Consider the following 19327-nt stretch of genomic DNA (forward strand, 5'->3'; position numbering starts at 1 on the left):
TCTTAGCCTAATCTTAGAAGGTGCCCAATTTTTTTTTTTTTTTTTTTTCTGTTTGTTGTCAATTGTACACATTTTTATTTGCATTAGAGCTTTGCAGCGGTCCTTTTGTCTTTTCCAGCAACATGCTATTTTTTGTAGCACTACTTTCTGTATGTTGTGCTACAGATATTGGCATCAGTTTCCTGATGTAGTCTTTCTTTCGGTGTAGGATCAGACACATCTCTTTGTAACATTTCAGTGTTCTCTGATGGAGTGTGAAAAAATAAAGAATTTAAAGAGATTGAATGCTGCAGGTTTTCTTCTCAGTGTTGTCACCAAGTAAATTTTGTGCCTTTAATAGTGAAAGATATTTTTTACATCCTACTAACAGTAGATTGTTTTTGTAGTGTTTTGTTTTTTTTTGTATTTTTTTTTTAATTTTATTTATGAGTCTCAAAATAACAATGTTCAGTTGTATTCCTTAAATCTGCAGTTAGAAAAAAAATAAAAAATGGACTTAAGTTTGTCTGGCTTTTCATCTGTTCTACTCACAGTTATTAATCCTTTATACAACAATTTAAATATTTTGTCATTTATTCACCCTCATGTAGTTTTAAACCCATATGATGGACTGTCTTATGTGGAACACCAAAGGAAATGTGATGTGGAATGTTCAAGATGTTCTTCTTTATAAAATAAAAGCTGTAAAAATAAGATTACATAAAAACTTACATTTACAATCTGTTTTCAAACGAAGCAGAAATAGTATGTACTGCTGCTTCTGGTCACCATCCACTTCTATTGTATAGAAGAGAGAAGCGTGCACAATGTACAGTACATGCAGGCTTGGAAACGACATGAGGGAGTAAATGATGACGGTTTTCTCTTTAAATCACCTGAAAATGTCTTTAAAATTTTGAGTTAATTGCTGTTGTTCATTATAGGCGTCTTGAAGCCTGTAAAACAAGGTTAGACAGTTTGATTAAACATTAATCGTTAGCAGTGTTGAGGGAAACGCATTACAAGTAATGCAAGTTACGTAATCAGATTACTTTTTTCAAGTAACTAGTTAAGTAATGGATTACTTTTAAATTTACGACAAAATATCGGAGTTACTTTTTCCAAAAAGTAGAGCCTTTTACATTTGCCAAAAATAGAACTTTTGTTTTTATTATTAAAAAAAAACTAATAAACCCGGCCAAGGTGAGAAAAGGTATTGCAAAAGTAAGAAAATGTAACTAATTAACGAATATTGTAATGCATTACTTTTAAAAGTATCTTCCCCAACACTGCTGATTCAGCCTTATTATTGTTTTATCAGGGAAAAAAGTGAGTAGGAAAAGCCTACTAAATAAAAACTCATGGCGGATTCATTTTCAGTTAGCACCACCTGCAGCTGAGATGATGGCAAATATCCTACGAACTTTAATATTACAGTTAAAGAGAGTGGGGGGGACAAAACAAGACCGCGATCTTGATGCGAATGCATTATCCGATGAATCCTTAAGATAGCAAAGTGGAGTCACAGGTAGTGTATCATTAAGAGAACAGGTTCTGTGTCTTCACTGCCTGCTCTCATTACCATTCGGAGGGAAATAGACTGAAACAAAAGCAGTCTCTGCTTCTCTTTTATTCTGGGGGGAGACAAGCTGAGAATACAAACCTCAGTGCTTTAGTGAGTCTGCCTGTGTTCATTACATAGAGCTCTGTGTTAATACCAGGAACCATCTGAGCAAATAATGGCAATTCGCTGCTATGCTAATGCTCCCTCTGGTATTGTATCTGTCTAGCACTCTCTGTGTGTGTGTTTGAGTTATGATCCTGTTGAATTATTGTAAACAGCTGCTAGTGTTAAGGCTACACACAGCGAAAGCTCAGCCTAACTGCTGGCAAATTTTTGTATAGCCTATATTTTTTGTATTATGTAAATGAAAACAGACAAGTTTTATGTGATCACAAATTCCGAACTTATTTATTCGTGTACTGAATACTTTCCACATAAATATGGAATATGTATATATTATATCATAAGCAGTGGTTCAGTAAGTTCTTAGTAATTACTTAAAATTACTAGCTACTAATTACATCTTCAGCAGTGTAATTAGATTCCTGTACTGTAAAAAAAAAAAAAAAAAAACAGCATTACTACTTTCTAAATCCCATATCAACCTCGACCAGTTATACAATGCAGGGACAGATATTAACTGCTCTTTTAATTCTTTCAACTAAATAATCTAAAATTGCATAAATTATTCTGGAACTGACTATATAGCATTTGTATCAGAATGAACAGTAATTGTAATTAATTACTAAGTAATGCATTATAATTTATACCCAACACTGATCATAATGAAGAAAGGTAGTCCGAACTAGTAGCCTATACAATATAATACAAGTTCCTCCATCACTAGACGTCATCTCACTGTTGATTGGTCCATGTTGTGCATTGCCATTAGTGCATCTCAGGCTCTGGTGCATCTCAGAGGACACTTTCAAAACAACCAGCTTCTGTTGGGAAACGCGGCGAATTCGTAGAAAAAACTTGAACCATTGCGAAATCTTTGTTAACCGCATTTACAGTGGCTAATGAAACGCTGCTATCTTTTCGCTTCTAACTATCTTTGTAAATCATGCGCCTCATATATAGCACACAATGCTACCTCGGAGTGCTGAGCTAATGAGACTTTTAATTAGGTCTATCTCTTTAGATGAAACTGATTTTTTTTAATGATCGTCTGTGAAAGACTGCACGGTTCAGATCAGATTGTCTTCGCTTTGGAAGTGAAGCATCGTTAAGGGCGACGCCGTTGCTGCTGGCACCCAAGACCGCCAGTTTTCGGTAAAGGTCATGTGACCTCCTCTGCGTGAATAGCTTTTGTGTGACGAGCGGGGCGTCCTATCTTTGGTTGCTCTTTGACCCAGATATGATCTAATGGACAAGGGAAGTTTAGACAGGGAAAGACTGAATGGTGGACGTGGTCTTCCCAAATCCCTTCAATTGTGTTCCCAGCTAAGCCGTGCCTGCGGGTGCGAGCAGGCCCAGTGGACGACCTCCAGCGCATGAATCTGCAAAACAAGTAACAGCCTACAAATGCCACTTGAAGCCAGTTGTTATGACTGTGCATGGCTTTCAGGAATTACACTGCCAACTTCACCATGCCAACATTCCGTTCTTGGTTGATAATGAAATTCGCCTGGCAATGGAATCCTATTGTGTGCACTCCAATATTACATATACCAGTGAAATAATGTAATGTAATGATGTCCCTCACATCAGCTGTGTCTTACCTGCATTACATGGCCTTAGAAGCCCTCTGCTGGTCAAAGTTGAAATGTAATTATGATCATATTAATGACATATTTGTGATGCGATCTGGGAAAACCCCTCGCCGGATGTCGCGCTGGGCCGTTTTCAGTAAATTCAGCTTTTTGTCAATTTTTTTTTTCATTAAATTATTATTCTATAACATCTTTTCTCTTATCTCTGAAAATATCTTGGCAAAATTCCCTTGTTTAGTGCAGAAAAAAAAAGCGATTTATAGTGTCAAGCTTAAAATACTCTCTTTCTCTGATGCATTCTTTGCGACCATTTTCTCTAACGCCCGGCAGAGGTGAAAAAAACAAAACAATCGCCGTATATCCCACACACACCTGTCCGTCTTTTAACACTACAAAGATAGTTTACCTATAAAATAAACTACATAACATGTACAGTGAATGTGTATTAGTGCGCATTTCGCGCCAATCCTGTTTAAACTATAACGTCACGCAGTTTTATAACAATCGCGAGATGGAGGACAAGAAGCGTCCCGACGGTGACAGAAAATCATAGCGATCGACCGACTTCAGATAAACATAACTTTTGCTACCAACAAGCTATGATAAACATAAAAACAGATTTGGAAAGGGCTTGATACCAGCTTCCATACGATATCAAAACCTGTAATAGGTAAAATTTCACCATGTGGTGGGTTTTCCCAGATCACATCACATTTATTTAATTTACATCAAGACTGGCATTTACTAAAACACACATCAAACTCTTGTTCTTTGTCAAATGTGAAATTACTCTGTAAATTCAGGACTGTGGTGAGCAGAAAGCAGGATGGAGAGATGTGGCCACATTGATTGTATTGGGATCAATGCTCCCATTTACTGTCTAACTGATTTTTTTTTCTTCTTTAATTATGTAGGGTGTCGATGGCATTTATCCAATCACCCCAGGCCTGCTGAGTGCATTCCCAGTGAGGTGAAAATCTTTACAATTAGTACATTTAGTGTCACGGGCAACGACTAAAACTCAACCCGCCCTTGGGCTGGAAGAGAGGGAACACAATACAAACACGGTCAAACATCTTCTCAAGACATACAATACAGACACTTTACAGGATGTTTTCATTTCAGTAACAGGATAGCATATTTTTTCACAGTACTACAGATTTGATCAGGATAACACAAGAGGATATTGGAACCTATATAATAGATTGTTGTTTTCATGACAATATAAAACCAAAATGATTTGGGTCCCAGCATTTAAAAATGAAGCGTAGTCTAGCAAACACTACCGTTCAAGTCAAAGTAAGATTTTTCATGCTTTTTAAAGAAGTCTCTTATGCTCACCAAGGATGCATTTATTTGATCAAAACTAATATTACGAATTTATTGCTGTGCATTTTCAGCATCATTACTCCAGTCTTCAGTGTCACATGATCCTTCACAAATCATTCTATATGCTGATTTCTTATTATCAATCATCAATGTTATAAGTCGTGCTGCTTAATATTTTTGAGGAAACCGTGATACATTTTTCTCAGGATTCTTTGGTAAATAAGTTTTTTTTTAAACAGCATTTATTTGAAATGGAAATCTTTTGTAGCGTTATAAATGTCTCAACCATAACTTCTGATTTATTTAATGTATTGTTGCTGAATAAAAGTGTTAATTTTATTTAAAAACAAATCTGACCCCAAACTTTAAATGGTAGTGTATGTTTGACCTCTATACAAGGAAGATATTTTTTTCTTAGTATTGAAATACTTAAAAAAAAAGACAATACACTGCTTAAAGTGAGTTATATATGCATTTCATATATGTTTTAAAGCTTTGTCTGAGTTTCCAGCTTCTTTCTTTGGCTTCTTTTGGAACTATTTCCATTAGCGGAGCAAAAAAAAAAAAAAACTTCCCATAATGTATCTCAAATGTGAGTTGTTCGTTTTTTCACTTCTTTTTATGTTTTGCTGCTGTATGAAAGGAATATCACACTTGCAACTGTGCTGTTGTACTGATTATTAGCAGATATAACAATCATACATGTATTCTGTATGCTTTTTTCATTGACTTCAGAGCATTCATCTGGTAAGAACAGCAGTCTACAAGTAATAACTCTTGATTTGAAAGCACATTTCTCCTCTATGGTGCTCAAGTTATTCTCTTGTGAGATAACAATCACATTACCAGCACTTAAACTACGTCAAACACTGCGTTTACTTTAAGCAGCGAGACAGAATTGGCGCCTTCCCTCTGTGACCCCACGTCTGCGGTCAGACGGTCTGCCAGACGGACCACAGTGTGCCTAAAGTGATGCTGTAGGCCAACACGGTGAGCAGGTAGATGCGGAACAGCAGGACGTCCAGCACGTACCCCACCTGCAGCCACTCCTTAGCGATCTCCCTGCTCTCGTCCTTCTTCTCCATGAACTGACGGATGGAGGTGATCTCGCGCAGGATGCCGTCCATGACGGGAAGTCCGGTGTCCCGCGTGGACAGGCTCAAGCCCAGGTTTCTCCCGGAGTCTCTGGATCCCTCGCAGCTGTGGTGGTTGCAGTGAACCGCTTAAAAACAAATCACAGGCGAGTTTCAGAGCTTGTTTAATCTGCAAAAACAGACCAAACCTTTATGGCCTACCCATAGTCCACAACAATATTTGAACTGTAAAGATGCACTTAGAACAATTGCAAACAAATCCTAGCCAGGTCATTTAGTGCATGGGTTCCCAAAAAACCTTTGTCACCCTTAGACATAAAATATTTACCAGAAGTGCGCCCTGAGATTTTAGGTTAATAGGCAAGACACCCCAGGTGAATAGGGTAAAAAAAAACTAATAGATATCACCATACTTGCCCATACTTGATTGATTACATTAAGAATTTGTACACAAAAAGTTTATTTCAAGTTTTCTGAATTATCTTTAAATATGCACTATTTTGCATACGTTTCTACAACAAAAAGCTGAACATTGGATAAAGCCAGTTTTTTAAAGAGGGGATTTTGGATATCTCTTTTTATCATTCCATAAATGAGACCCTGGACCACAAAACCAGTCACATGGGTACATTTTTTGAAATTGAGATTTATACATCATCTGAAAGCTATAAATAAGCTTTCCATTGATGTATGGTTTGATAGGATAGGACAATATTTGGCCGAGATACAACTATTTGAACATCTGGAATCTGAGGGTGCAAAAAATTCGAAACATTGAGAAAATGTCCCTTTAAATTTGTCCATTTATGTTCGCGATTGTGCTGCATTCACTCACAAAAATAAATGTTTTATATATTTACGGTAGGAAATTTACAAAATATCTTCATGGAACACGATCTTTCCTTAATAACCTAATGATTTATTAATTCTCATTAATAAAATGTATAAAATCAGGCAAATTATATATGAACAAACCCATATGTAAAAACCTTCAGAACATAGATAGGAATAAACCTGTATAGTTTGGTGTGTGTAAGTGCTGCTGAAGTGGAGATTTCAGATTTCTGAACAAAAAAACACTTTTCAAGAAATGATGTCCTGCTGTTCTTTGAAGATCTACAGACTCAAATAGATAAAGTGCTTTAAAAGGTACACTTAAGTGTTTTTTGGATGTTTTCTTTCCACTAGTCTGAAAGAACACTTTGCGAAAAGCCAAAAAGCCCCAAATCTCAAAATTTAAATGACCCTTTTTTAGCAAATGGACACAGTTGCTAAGGTAGGATTGGTCAAGAGGGGCCAGTTACCCATGTTCATGTTGTTCTCTTTGTAGAGCGGCAGGTCGGATCCCTGCGAGAGGAGCGAGCAGACCTTCTTGTTGCGAATGCAGAGCAGGACTGTGGCCTTCTCCAGCACCAGGTGTTTGACCCACTGCGGGACACGAGACTGAAGATCCTGCTTGTGCACCAGCCTCACGATCAAAACCGACTCGGTCAGACTGATGACCAGCAGCGCCATGCATACCACAAAGTACACACCTACATTCAAACACACAGACATAACACACCGCTACTGAGCAAAGCATGCTATAATGGCCAGAAACACAGAATGTAGCATACGCTTGCAGAATGTAAGAATTAAAATATCGAATACAGAACAATTCATTTCCTTATTATACACCACTATTCAAAAGTTTGGGGTCGGTATGATTTTTTTATGTTTTTGAAACAAGTCTCATGCATTCATGGTAATATGTTTTAAAATGTGTTTTTTTCCTGTGATGGCAAAGCTGAATTTTCAGCATCATCACTCCAGTCTTCAGTGTCACATGATCCTTCAGAAATCATTGTAATATGATGATTTGCTGCTCAAGAAACATTTCTTTATTATCAATGGTGAAAGCAGTTGTTCTGCTTAATATTTTTGTTGAAACTGGGATTTTCTCTGATATTTGGATGAATGGAAAGCATTTATTTGAAATAGAATTTTTTGTTGTTGCAAAAATGCAAATGTCTTTACATTCACTTTTGATCAATTTAATGCATCTTTACTGATTAAAATTTAAATTTAATAAGTAAAAAAAAAATCTTACTGACCCCAAAATTTGGAAGGGGAATGTATGTGATAACTGGCCTTATTTTATACAGTAACTAAAGAAAAATAAATATATATAGAGTGTGGTCCAAAAGACCCCTGACCAAAAATACTTACCTTTTTTTTTTTCTTTTTTTTTTATAATAAGTATATAACTCTAGCTGCATGATCTCCTCAAGTTTGTGTACAACCTGATGACAGATAGAAGTGAATGCTGACCATGTATATATAATCACATGATCAATTTCACAAATTTGCAGTGTATAGGATCTTAAATATTTCACATTCATTTCCTTTACATAATGTTTCTCCTAAAATGTCTCATATTAGATTTTGAATTTATGCTAACCGTGTCAGGATAATAATATTGCTGATTTTTCCAGAGTCACGCTGGTTTATTGCTGTATACACTTGTTTAGATGAGTAGTTCTCATGATCTTTCACAAGAAAGAAAGAAAAAAACATTGCGTGGCCTCTGTGGGCTTTAGTGTGTTTGACAGCATTAGTTTTGCAATTGCATTTGAACCTGATACCTCTGTAGTGTTCTCGCCTGCTCTCCTTATCTCTCAAATTAATCAGTGTATTTCCGCACAAGCTTCCTCACAGCTGCAGCTTCTATACTGAAAATCAATAAACATGCGGACTGACTTCAGTTGAAACACTCAAGAAATCTCTTGTTTTCTGTCCGCGCAATTCCGCCCCTGTATTGGATCACACAACTTGCTGCAAACAATTAAAACATTTAATATGCTCTAGATGCAGTAGACTAAATTCAAAACGTCACCTCTCTCACATAATTATACGCTTCCTCAATCAGGGAATACAGAATGAATGATTGAAATGCATCAGGTCATGTTCTATGAAACAGAAAGACCTCATTACCAATGAGAGGGGTCCCTATGGCAGTCGCTGGCAGAGTGTCTGAGACGATGATGAGAAAGACAGAATAGCCCAGGAGCAGAGTGATCTTGAAGGAGACTCTCTCTCCGCTGTCTGGAGGCAGGTAGAATCCAACAATGTCCATCACCATCAGGAATACGCTGGGCAACAGGAGGTTGACTGTGTAGAACAGAGGTCTGCGTCGGATCACAACCTGGCGATTAAAGAAAGAGACGCGTTTCCTTCTGGCAATAATCCGATGATCTTTCTCACTTTGTTTTTCTTTCACTTTGGCACTAATTTAAAAGCGCTTTCCAAAAGAAATGTGACCTGAGATTTGGTGCATGTCCATTTAGTGCTACACTACCATTCAAAAGTTTGGAGTCGTTAGAATAAAAATAAAAAAATCAGGAAATATTACAATTTTGTTTTATATTTTTATATATTTTAAAATGTAGTTTATTCCTGTGATGGCAAAGCTGAATGATCCTTTACAAATGATCCTTCAGAAATCATTCTAATATGCTGATTTAGTGCTCAAGAAACATTTCTGCTAGTGTTTTTGTGGAAAGATTGAGAGACACCTTTTGTCAGGATTCTTTGATGAATTCAATAGAAATAGAAGTTCAATAAAAACAGAAATCTTTTGTAACATTATAAATGCATTTAATTTGGATGCATCCTTGCGGAGTAATAATTATTATAGTCATAATATCTTTCAAACCTTACTTCCACCAGCCTTTTGAACTTAAGAGTTTTGGGCAGTGTTCACATAACACATTGTGAGTTACGTAATCAGATTACCTTTTTTCAAGTAACTAAAGTAACTACGTATTACTTTTAAAATTGACAACAATTGTTTTGTTTTGCAAAAGTTACTGTATTTATATGCTGATACATATTTATCCGTAGTTCATTTTTAATTGGTTAAACTTTCACTTTAGAATACTGTTACATTAGTAATTCCTTCTGAAGGATTTGATAATACTTATTATTACCAATGTGTTACCATGATCTTCACTTTAGAATTAATTATGCATTATTCATGTGAATTATGAACCTGTATATAGTAGTTCTTAGTAGTCCTCTGGGAGGTCTGATTTTTTTTTATTGATTAGTTAATAGTGAACTGCCTCATTCAACTGAGTGCTATTAATTACTAATACTTGGTGTTTCTTGTTATAGTAGTTTCTAGAATGCTAAAATTGCATTACTCATTTGTTCCTGTGTAGTTCTTCATTAACGACGGAACAGTATCCTAAAGCGTTCCCCTTTTTTCGAAAGCAAATGCTAATGTGTGCCGTGGCTTAATTTGGTATTTACACGTTACTCACAGTAAACTTCATTTCGGCATAGAAATCATCATTATCTATGCTGAACATGTTGTATGTGGAGAGGACATGAAGCAGCTCCCATTCTCCCTGGTTCATGAACACACGCTTGTCGTTCATTACTTCCTCAGGGGTTCTCATTAGTGTGATGTTGATGTCTTTAGCTATGGGATGAGATAAGGTTAAAGGTCAGTTCCTTCGTCTTTTAGGAAAAGCCATGTTGCTTCTTTTTATTGTGCTTGAATCATTTCTGCAATAATACATTAGAGCATTCTTATTTCTTCTGAAAATGTGGTTTTAGACTTGGAATCTTGGAAAAACGTATATTTTGTCAGTGATGAATCTGAAAGATCTCTCTTGAGCTTACTCATGTTTACTTACTTGTGTGCAGCCAGCTCTGGAAAGTCAGGCTACATTTTTGGACATCATAAGGAAAGTTGTAGATATTGAGGGAGCAGGCGGTCACCACCTGGATAGGCTTATAGTTGCGAACAAGCCCGCTATGGCCTACATAGACGTAAGGAATATCAGGAGACTTTCCTACATCCACGCTGCAGGGAACAAAGAGAGCGTTTATAAAGGACTGCTGTGAAGAGCCGACTGAGACGTTTCAAAGTGTCTCATTAACGTCTCAATTATGTCAAGTCTACTCACAATTCATTGATAAGAATATCTGGAACCCAGATGTTGGCAGTAGGAATGGAAATCTGTTTGACTTCATCAAATTCTTCAGGATCCCACGTAAGAAACTCATCTGTCCATTGCTTTTGAAGTGAGAGAAATGTCAAGTACATATCAAAAAAGAATCAAATCAAATATTCCTCAATTAGGTACAACATAACCGTTCTTGTTTAATTTGGAGACGGAAATGAAAGTTAAAGCCTAATAACTACTTGTAAATCGGTTCATGAATCGGACTATATAGGCTACTGTCACGTTGTAAGTTTTTAAATCACTAAAAATAACCGTTCAGTCATGCATTCTGTCAAACGAACGTTTGCTGTTTACGTTTATGGTTTACTAACAAGAAAAAAGTCATTTGGGAGTCAACACGGTTTTGTCGTACATTGTTGATACACACAAAAAAGACCCGTCTTGTGTGAGTTAGTTGTTCGTGAATCACGTTGTATGTTTTTGATACACTATCCGCTCATAGAGTTATCGAAGTTACACTGCTCGCGCTAAGGGTTGTTGATTCACTAAAAAGAACCGGCTCATAAGAGTCATTCATTCAGGAATCGGATCACTGGTTGCGCTGTAAATTCGATTCAGTAGCAGTTTGTAGTGCTTGAAACAGTCACTTTTTATGTTGTCGGTTCTCTAATATTAAATAAATCTAATATTTTCCACCAACATACCTGTCTGTACCAAACATATGTTGTCAAGACCTGGTTCTTCTCATCCTGTGTGGCACAAAAATACACAAAATATTGAATTCATAAATAATAATTGAATAAATTATTAGTTTGCATAATGAATAGACGTTTGAGAATTCTACCCACCACATTGAGGATCGCATAAACCATGAGGTCAATGGCCACCGTCGTTGACTGTCTCCAGTCGCGCACTGGTCGAACTCCTTTCTTATATCCGGCACTTAAAAACTCATTTAATCGAACCAGAGTGGCATTGGCGAAGCGCCCAGTGTTACTGCTCAGCTTCTTCACTACACCGAGACAAAAGAATAGTCACTATCCTTTTACACAACTTTAGCTTCGGCATTAGAAAGTTTAAAGCCAGTAATACGCGAAAGCATGTCGATTAATTGCAATAATTGATAGTGTTTCAAAACCTGTCGAGCTGCCAACAAATACAGCAATTTGGAGCATCAGACTTAATGTGTAGATCGCCACTGGGTTTTGAGATGAGGCAATTTAATGTGAAAGTACAGCGATCGTTTGTTTTAAAGCTCAAATGCGAGCTGTTCTTATAACCAAAGTCAAAAGTTTGAGAAAAGTTACCTGAGCAATTCACCACCGTCCCATAGATACAAACGCAGAGAGCTGTCCAGAGTGCTGAACGCTTCATTGTGCCGAGCTGTTTGGCGTTGCCCTGGGTTCTTCTCGCAGGCTTCTAGCCTGGTGCTGCTTCCTTCCAGTGATGCTCTCTTAGCTCCATTAGTTATCTCTGAGCTTTCCAGAAGCGCTCGGGCTGTCATTACAGCACTTAGTCCACCCTCCCTTCCCTGCATCATCATCCCACAGTTTAGTCAGGTCAGAAAGCACTTCAGCTTGTCCCAAGAGTCACATAGGAGAGAATTAACTATATAAGCATGGCAAGCATTCTGTAACCTTGCAAAAATAACAGATAGAGTACAATTTATTATACATATATATTTATTAACTGTATAAATATTATGGTATACAGTTGGTATAAACATGATACAGTTGGTATAGTTCAAATTAGTCAATTTTGTGAGCACTATCTTTGATAAGGCCTCGCCTTAAGAATAAAGCATAGTTGTGGTGTAAATATTTTAAATATAATAGGTTAAACAGCATAAAGTGTGTTTATGTTTTTCCCCTCAACAGCGGATGGCGCATATTACAGCAACCTTTGGCATTTCATGGTTCGTGTTTCACCACCAAGTTCAAGTCAGTTTCCATGAGCACTTAGACTACTACATTAAACTGTGATCTAATACTTCACCCAGCCATGATGAGACTTAATTAGCCTGGCAATAGGCAGGTGATTAGATTTGAGTCAGGACAATATTATCAGAATTTTGATGAGGAATTGAATTATGTTTTTTTTTTTTTTTTTCTGACTGGACTGGCAGCTCTGAGAAGCTCTGTAATGAAAATGTACTATAGTGATAGTGACGTGGAAGTGATTGTGGTTTATTTTTCAGTAAGGAAACTGGAGCTTGATATATGATTATGTTACAGGGAAGGGCTCTTCACTCTCATTATATGTTATGTGTGATGTTTCAAAGAATGCTCTTTAATCTTTTTTTAAAGGATGTATTGCTACCTGTTCTGGCCCTTAAAAAATGACATCTGTTTATGTAAGCCTATATTGTCAAATTTATTCAGGAATCAGGTAATTAGGATTTAGATTTCTTGCTTAAACAGTTTTTCATTGTATTTTCATTAGTAAGTGTTTTTTTTTTTTTTTTTTTTTTGACCATCCAGGACAGAAGTGCTGACATTATATAGAAATGTCAATAATATAATAAAAATAAAATAATTTATTTGGAGTTTTAGCAGAAGAAAATCTCAAAACATCTCAACAATACAAATTATTTTGCAACATTATTTATTTGCAAGCATTTTTATATTTTGCAACAGTAAAAATATTACCAAAGCAGTTATAGTAAAATGTTGATATAACGTAATCAAGCCAACTTAAGATTCTACATTTGAGTTCCACTCCATCTCCACTTGAATATTTAACAATTCAAAATGATAGATTACCATTAACAAACCTTTAAAAAGTATTAACATAAATAAACACCTGCATTCTTATGAGTGGAGATTTAATGTCAGAGAGATGTGCTACAATTATTAAGAGAAGCATGGAAGAGAAAGACAATAAATACAAATTAGTACAATCATTTGTTTTCCTTTATTCTACTCAATACAAACACATACAACAGAAAGAATGCGTGCTTGCAGCCAGTCTTTACGATTTTTACATCTAAAAGAAAGTTCAAATGTTTTACAATAATCTCCTTAGGAAACTGGTCACATTTTTTGTTACAGTGTCAATCTGCAGAAGCACATCTGAATTAATGTGAATAGTAGGCATCAATTGCAATTAATTGTTTGATACTTTAAAACTGACACTGCACAGCTGTGGAATCTGTCACTTTGCATTAACTCAATCTTTCTCTTCTCGTCACACCTCTTTTTTTTCAGGCAGAGCTCCAGGTTCCCCAGAGCAGCAGTAGAGTCATCACATAGATGAACATAAACATCAGGTACATGCAGAAGAGGAGCTTGTCCACTTTCAGGCACAGTTCCACCCAGTAAGACTGTGAAATGCCCTCATTGTCCTCTTCCTGAAGGTACAGTCTGAGAGACACCACCTCCTGCAGGATTTTCTCCAGTGAGGAGTCACTGTTCGAGACATCTGTCAGGGAGAACAGGTCTGGCTCAGGAGAGAGATCAGACTCGTAGCCTGAATCAAAGAGAACAAAACTATTTAGAATCATGTGGTATATACTGTATATATATATCCACACACACAATAAATTTGATATAATAGGTATAGGTATAATATCTTAAAGCTTCAAAACGAGTGATATTGATAGCCTACTGAAGTCCTCTGAAGATATTTTCACTAACCTGCTTCTACAGAAAAAAGAGAGTGTGAATTTACAGTGTGTTACGAGAGACATGAAAGTAGCGCTATACAGTGTTTCCATGGACAATGGTGAGTGCGAACCACTGATCTATATAGAGAATTTTCCAAATAGTTGGGTAAACTTCTATAGTGGTGAACGGCGAGATATAATTATCATTTTTATGTAAAAAAATATATATAATTTTTGTATTTCCATTTGGTTTAAAAGCAAAAGAAAGAAAATCTGTTATAGAGTTCCCACATCTTTTCAAAAGAGGGAAAAATATAGAGAGATTGATTATGTTGGTCAGAAGTGAGAAGTCAGAAGTTGGTCCCTCAGCGAGTGATATAACTTTATATATATAAGTTATATATTTGATTAATCTAGATTTTTGAACAAACTTTTGGTTGTTAGTCCATAATTTATTATATAATTTTTTTAAATGTATTATTATAAACTGTATTATTATATTCAGTATTACCTAAATGTTAACAATACAGTATTAGTACTGTTAACATTAACAAATGAATTTTGTTTTAATGTCAACGAATAGAACCTGTAAACAACATGATGAATGGATAATGTTCTCTCTCCTACCCCCTGATTGGTCCATATCATCCAGTGTCTTCATCGAGGTGAAAGCGCTCTCGATAAAGCTCTGGTCCATCGAGCCGTATTTGTCTAGCAAGCAAGCCGATACGGACATCTCCTTGACTTCGTTCTCACTGTAGTGCAAAAGCTTCACTACGAAAATGGACAATGACAAACTAAGCACCAGCAGCGCCATGCAAACAGCAAAGAAGACCCCTATGGCAAAAAGAGCAGACATTGTTGTCAGTGAGGTGACATGTTCCATGTTAATAGGGAAACATTGTGATTAGGAAAAGCTCTGGCTGTACTATACCAATGAGGGGTGTCTTAATGGCTGTGGCAGGGATTTCATCCATCAGATTGACTCTGATTACAGTGAAGCCCAGGAGAATGCTGGTCTTGAAAGTGATGCGAGTTCCACTGTTTGGAGGCAGATAGAAACTGGTGACATCCACCACCATGAAGAAGATGCTGGGGATGAGCAGACCTACCACGTACAGCAGGGGGCGCCTGCGGATCAGCACCTTCAGAGAGAGACAAGACTGGCTGGGATCGAACGCTCTCTGGGTGATATTTATTTCATCACTTGCCATCAGGAACAAAAAAGTGCTCTAGGAGCAGTCTGAAATGGCTGTGTCTGAAGAGGAATACATAACAAGCGTAAGCCTTCTCCCCATTTCCTGGATTTGCTAAATCGGTCCAATTTCTCATTCTAGAACTGAAATTGTTTTCCCACACCTCAGCTCCCCCTGAGAACCGAACCTCACTGCCATTGAGCTATTACCCCTCGCTGCCCCTCATCTGGATCAGGACCGTTCATTTCACTTTCCTTATCTAAGGATGCTTAAGCTTTCACAGTACAACAAAGAGCAATTTCATACTGACTTAAACATGTTCCCCACCCATTTGCCCAATGAGTAAAAAACACAAATATGGATCTCTAAATGGCTTCGTCAATGAGCCGCAGAGCAAAGGTAATCAAAGAACACAGCCGTTTCCATGGTGTGCCTATCTTAGTGGAACAGGGTGGATTGCCCACGAGTGTGAGCTATTGGCCTATTTCTCCCACTGAACACGACGTTCATTGATCAAATGCCAGAAAGACAGTCTCATTATCATCATCCTTGCTGTGTGTTGTCTGCCGCTAAGCCTCATCTATTAGCATTAGTGCGAGTCCGCTAACAGCCATGCAAAGGTTGGAGAAGGGTTGTGACGCGTCAGACTGCATGCTGTCAGTACTCTAGTGTGTCCGGCGGGCTGTTACGTGCCGATGTCTCAGTCAGCCTCCAAAATTAGCATTTGTCGAACACCAAATTCAAGTCAAATTTGCCAGTGATAAGTAAATAGAAAAGTACATTGAAATATTATTTAATTTTAGAAATGAAAATTAAATGTAATCATTAAATTGAAATATTTCGAAATGATTTCAAATTAAATCACATTAGATATTTTAAAGTCGCAATGTGAAGGAAGTAGCGACAGATCTTGATGTGCATTTGAGTGAAATGTAGTGCCGAGACTTGGTTCTGTCCATCAGTTGTTGATTGAATGTGAACTTGCAGTTGACTGTGATACAGTTTAAGAAGACAAAATGATTGTCTAATAATAATAACTACAAACTACAAAATCTAACTTTACCCACATACATTCAGTACACTCATGTAAAGCAACATACAAATTTCAACTCATTGATTGCTTATATCGTCTCAAAAAATAAACAATATTATCGTCCAGCAATATATATAAATTTGGATACATACAGTACACTCACGTAAAGCAATACATTATTTATATAAATAGGCTAATATCCCGGCTGTGTGATTGCAATTAAACAATATTATTGCACAGCTCTATAAATAAATTTTATATTAATTCATTTAATTTCATTAATTTATCCGCATTAATATACATTATAGCAAATCCCAACTGCTTGATTATATCATCTCAGATTCAGAATGTAAACTTTATTATCGCCCAGATCTAAAGATATTAGACTATTATAAACAACATTAATGTTTTCTGATTTACTGTAAAGCTGCTTTGAAACAATGCGTAATTGAAAAATTGGAGTCTAAAGCTGCCATTGAATGTCATTTTTACTGCTTGAATAAACTCACATTAAACTGAATCTGCGCGTAGTCTCTGTTCTCTAGATTCAATGTCCAGTAGTGAGAAGGGACAGACAGCAGCTCCCATTCACCATCATTCATGAACTCTCTTGTGTCATTGGCGATTTCCTCAGCAGGCCTCCACAGAGCTAAATCCACTTCACTCACTGTCAGAGAAACACATCAGCAGTTCATTGTGTTATGGTAGAATTAAGTATTTATGCTGGCAGGTTTGTGAGAACCTCATTTAAAGTGTCAGCTTTTAAAAGATTCTAACCAGGGCTGATCAAAAACACTCAGTAATCACAGGAACTCTCATTATCCGGAGACCAGCTTGTTTGCAAAGGAGTGAAAGCACGAGCTGTGTATGAGTGAGTCATTTACCTGAGTGGAGCCAGCTGCGAAAGGTCAGAGTGCAGTTCTGCTTGTCAAAGGGAAAGGCATAAATCTCCAGGTGACATGCTGAGACCACCTGGATGGGTTTGTAGTTTTTTACTGTTCCTGAGCAGTTGACATAAACATATGGGATGACTGGGGATTTGCCAACATGGACGCTGGAGAGAGAGAGAGGAAGACATATGATGCAATGAGAGTATAACTCGACAAAATTCATTTCCAGGAAACAAAAGGAGCTTGTGATGTGGGCAGGGGAGATGCATCTATCATGTACATACAATTCACTTATGATGACATCAGGCACCCAGATGGCATCCGAGGACAGCGATATTTCGGTGATTCCATCAAACTCTTCAGGATCCCAAACGAGAAACTCATCGGTCCATATCTGAAACATTAGAGTAATGTGGTTTACTGTTACCACCTAGCAGGTCCCATGAGAAAGATTCAGATCTCGGGAACGTTAAGATTTCATGCATTTCAAAAATCGGATTATTGTGTGTGTTTCTTTGTCTCAGAAAGGTCAAATGAAATGTATTTTATGAAACTTCGCTGTTAAAATTGAACGTAATAACATTTTTGAATGTATTGGTTTATTGATATTATTCAGAATAAAAGTAAATGTTCAGGTTAAAGTCAAATGTCAAACATTCTTTATGCACATCAGAATATTTTAATCTAAAAGTTTATGCTATACAACGATGCTGCTGATTTGAATCATTACCACTAATTAGACAAATTAATTGATACTTACTTGGCGATACCAAATGCTGGTGGTAACTTTCTGAGTCTGTCCGTCCTGTGAAAAGGCAGGCGCAAAATGACTTTATTATAGTGACATGGGAAGAAAACAGACTTTAACACCTGTGCAGAACGTAGTTAACAGACTTCTATGCATTGCATATAAAAAAACTTAACGTGATAGATGTATATGCAATATTGATCATACGTTGAGCAATAAACTGTATCTCTCTAAAGGTTAAAATGTACTTACCACATCCAGGACAGATTTGATTATAAGGTCAATGTAAATGGTAGTTGGTTTGGTCCAGTCCTGGACAGGCCGAACTCCACTGTTGTATTTGCGAAGCAGTAACCTGGTGAGTTGGTTCAGAGCAGATCTCTTTGGTTTCTCTGGGACTAACTCAGCCTGTGGAATAGCTGTACAGAAATGTTAATAAGTGCAGATCCTGATTATGCTATAATTATCAGTATGGATTGGCAGCATACAGAATTCAATCACATGCATTCCATAAAATTCACAGCAAGTTCAGCGTTCACTGAAAGGTCAAATGTTTCTAATTGTATTGTATCCTTTGAGTAATAAATGTTAATGCAAGCAGCTATAACTGAAAAAAAGAAGCAGCACTGGACTTACCTGACAGTACCAAAGATAGCAAGAGGACAGGACTCATCCTGGCAATTCAATTCCAGGAACTTCAGAAGAAGAAAAATGCAAACTTATTCAAATCACTTCCCACAGCCTTTGTCCCAGCTTTTAAAATGTTACCCAATTACAAAGTGCCTTTTATTCCAGCAGAATGCCATGGAGCATCAGAATGGTCGTCGTACACATGACTGCAACAAATGCACAGCAGCAACTTGCTCACCACTCTAGGAAATTGATTTTCCATTATGATGGTAAGAAGATCTGGGTTTAGTGAATAGGATGTGTACTCTGACTGCTCAGTTCATGGACCCTATATACTATAGAGAATAACGGGACATGCTACATACATAATCACAATTATGCAATCAACTATTATCAGTAAAATCGTCCAAAAACACATAATTGATTTCTTATATATTGAGCATGAGCAGGATTGTAATGCTGCTTTTACTGAATTGGTGCTTACTTTAACAAAATCATTGTAATTTGTTTTATATTCTTTTGCAATGACATTCTTTGTCAATAAGTCTTTGACAGTTATCAAATACACAATAAATAGAGTGATATGTAGC

At 36.9% G+C, this 19327-nt stretch overlaps 2 protein-coding genes across 2 annotated transcripts; both read right to left on the reverse strand.

The window, feature by feature from the left end:
- Window positions 1–5215: 5215 nt before the first annotated feature.
- htr3a (5-hydroxytryptamine (serotonin) receptor 3A) lies at window positions 5216–12111 on the reverse strand. Its single transcript, XM_084387851.1, has 9 exons — window positions 11944–12111; window positions 11485–11648; window positions 11341–11385; window positions 10637–10746; window positions 10364–10533; window positions 9986–10146; window positions 8655–8865; window positions 6986–7216; window positions 5216–5809 (listed from the first exon to the last, which is right to left on the reverse strand). Exons 1-9 carry the CDS (start codon window positions 12008–12010, stop codon window positions 5520–5522), a joined length of 1449 nt encoding a protein of 482 aa, XP_084243977.1. The 5' UTR covers window positions 12011–12111; the 3' UTR covers window positions 5216–5519.
- Window positions 12112–13531: 1420 nt separating this feature from the next.
- htr3b (5-hydroxytryptamine (serotonin) receptor 3B) lies at window positions 13532–18950 on the reverse strand. Its single transcript, XM_084387971.1, has 9 exons — window positions 18744–18950; window positions 18360–18526; window positions 18120–18164; window positions 17644–17753; window positions 17354–17523; window positions 16979–17136; window positions 15175–15385; window positions 14868–15077; window positions 13532–14104 (listed from the first exon to the last, which is right to left on the reverse strand). The coding sequence occupies exons 1-9, from the start codon at window positions 18778–18780 to the stop codon at window positions 13839–13841; spliced, it is 1374 nt and encodes a 457-aa protein (XP_084244097.1). The 5' UTR covers window positions 18781–18950; the 3' UTR covers window positions 13532–13838.
- Window positions 18951–19327: the final 377 nt, after the last annotated feature.

This window comes from Rutilus rutilus (genome assembly GCF_951802725.1).
Source record: "Rutilus rutilus genome assembly, chromosome: 18".
In the NCBI taxonomy this organism is placed as follows: domain Eukaryota; kingdom Metazoa; phylum Chordata; class Actinopteri; order Cypriniformes; family Leuciscidae; genus Rutilus; species Rutilus rutilus.

Excerpts from the sequence above, each read along its gene's own strand:
- htr3a (XM_084387851.1), bottom strand. The coding sequence starts at position 12,010 with ATGAAGCGTTCAGCACTCTGGACAGCTCTCTGCGTTTGTATCTATGGG. Across the intron at positions 10,747-11,340 it reads CATATGTTTGGTACAGACAG|CAATGGACAGATGAGTTTCT; the intron begins GTATGTTGGTGG and ends TCACTTCAAAAG. Across the intron at positions 10,534-10,636 it reads GATATTCTTATCAATGAATT|CGTGGATGTAGGAAAGTCTC; the intron begins GTGAGTAGACTT and ends TGTTCCCTGCAG.
- htr3b (XM_084387971.1), bottom strand. The coding sequence starts at position 18,780 with ATGAGTCCTGTCCTCTTGCTATCTTTGGTACTGTCAG. Across the intron at positions 17,137-17,353 it reads TCGCAGCTGGCTCCACTCAG|TGAGTGAAGTGGATTTAGCT; the intron begins GTAAATGACTCA and ends TTTCTCTGACAG. Across the intron at positions 15,078-15,174 it reads CATTAAGACACCCCTCATTG|GGGTCTTCTTTGCTGTTTGC; the intron begins GTATAGTACAGC and ends TTTTTGCCATAG.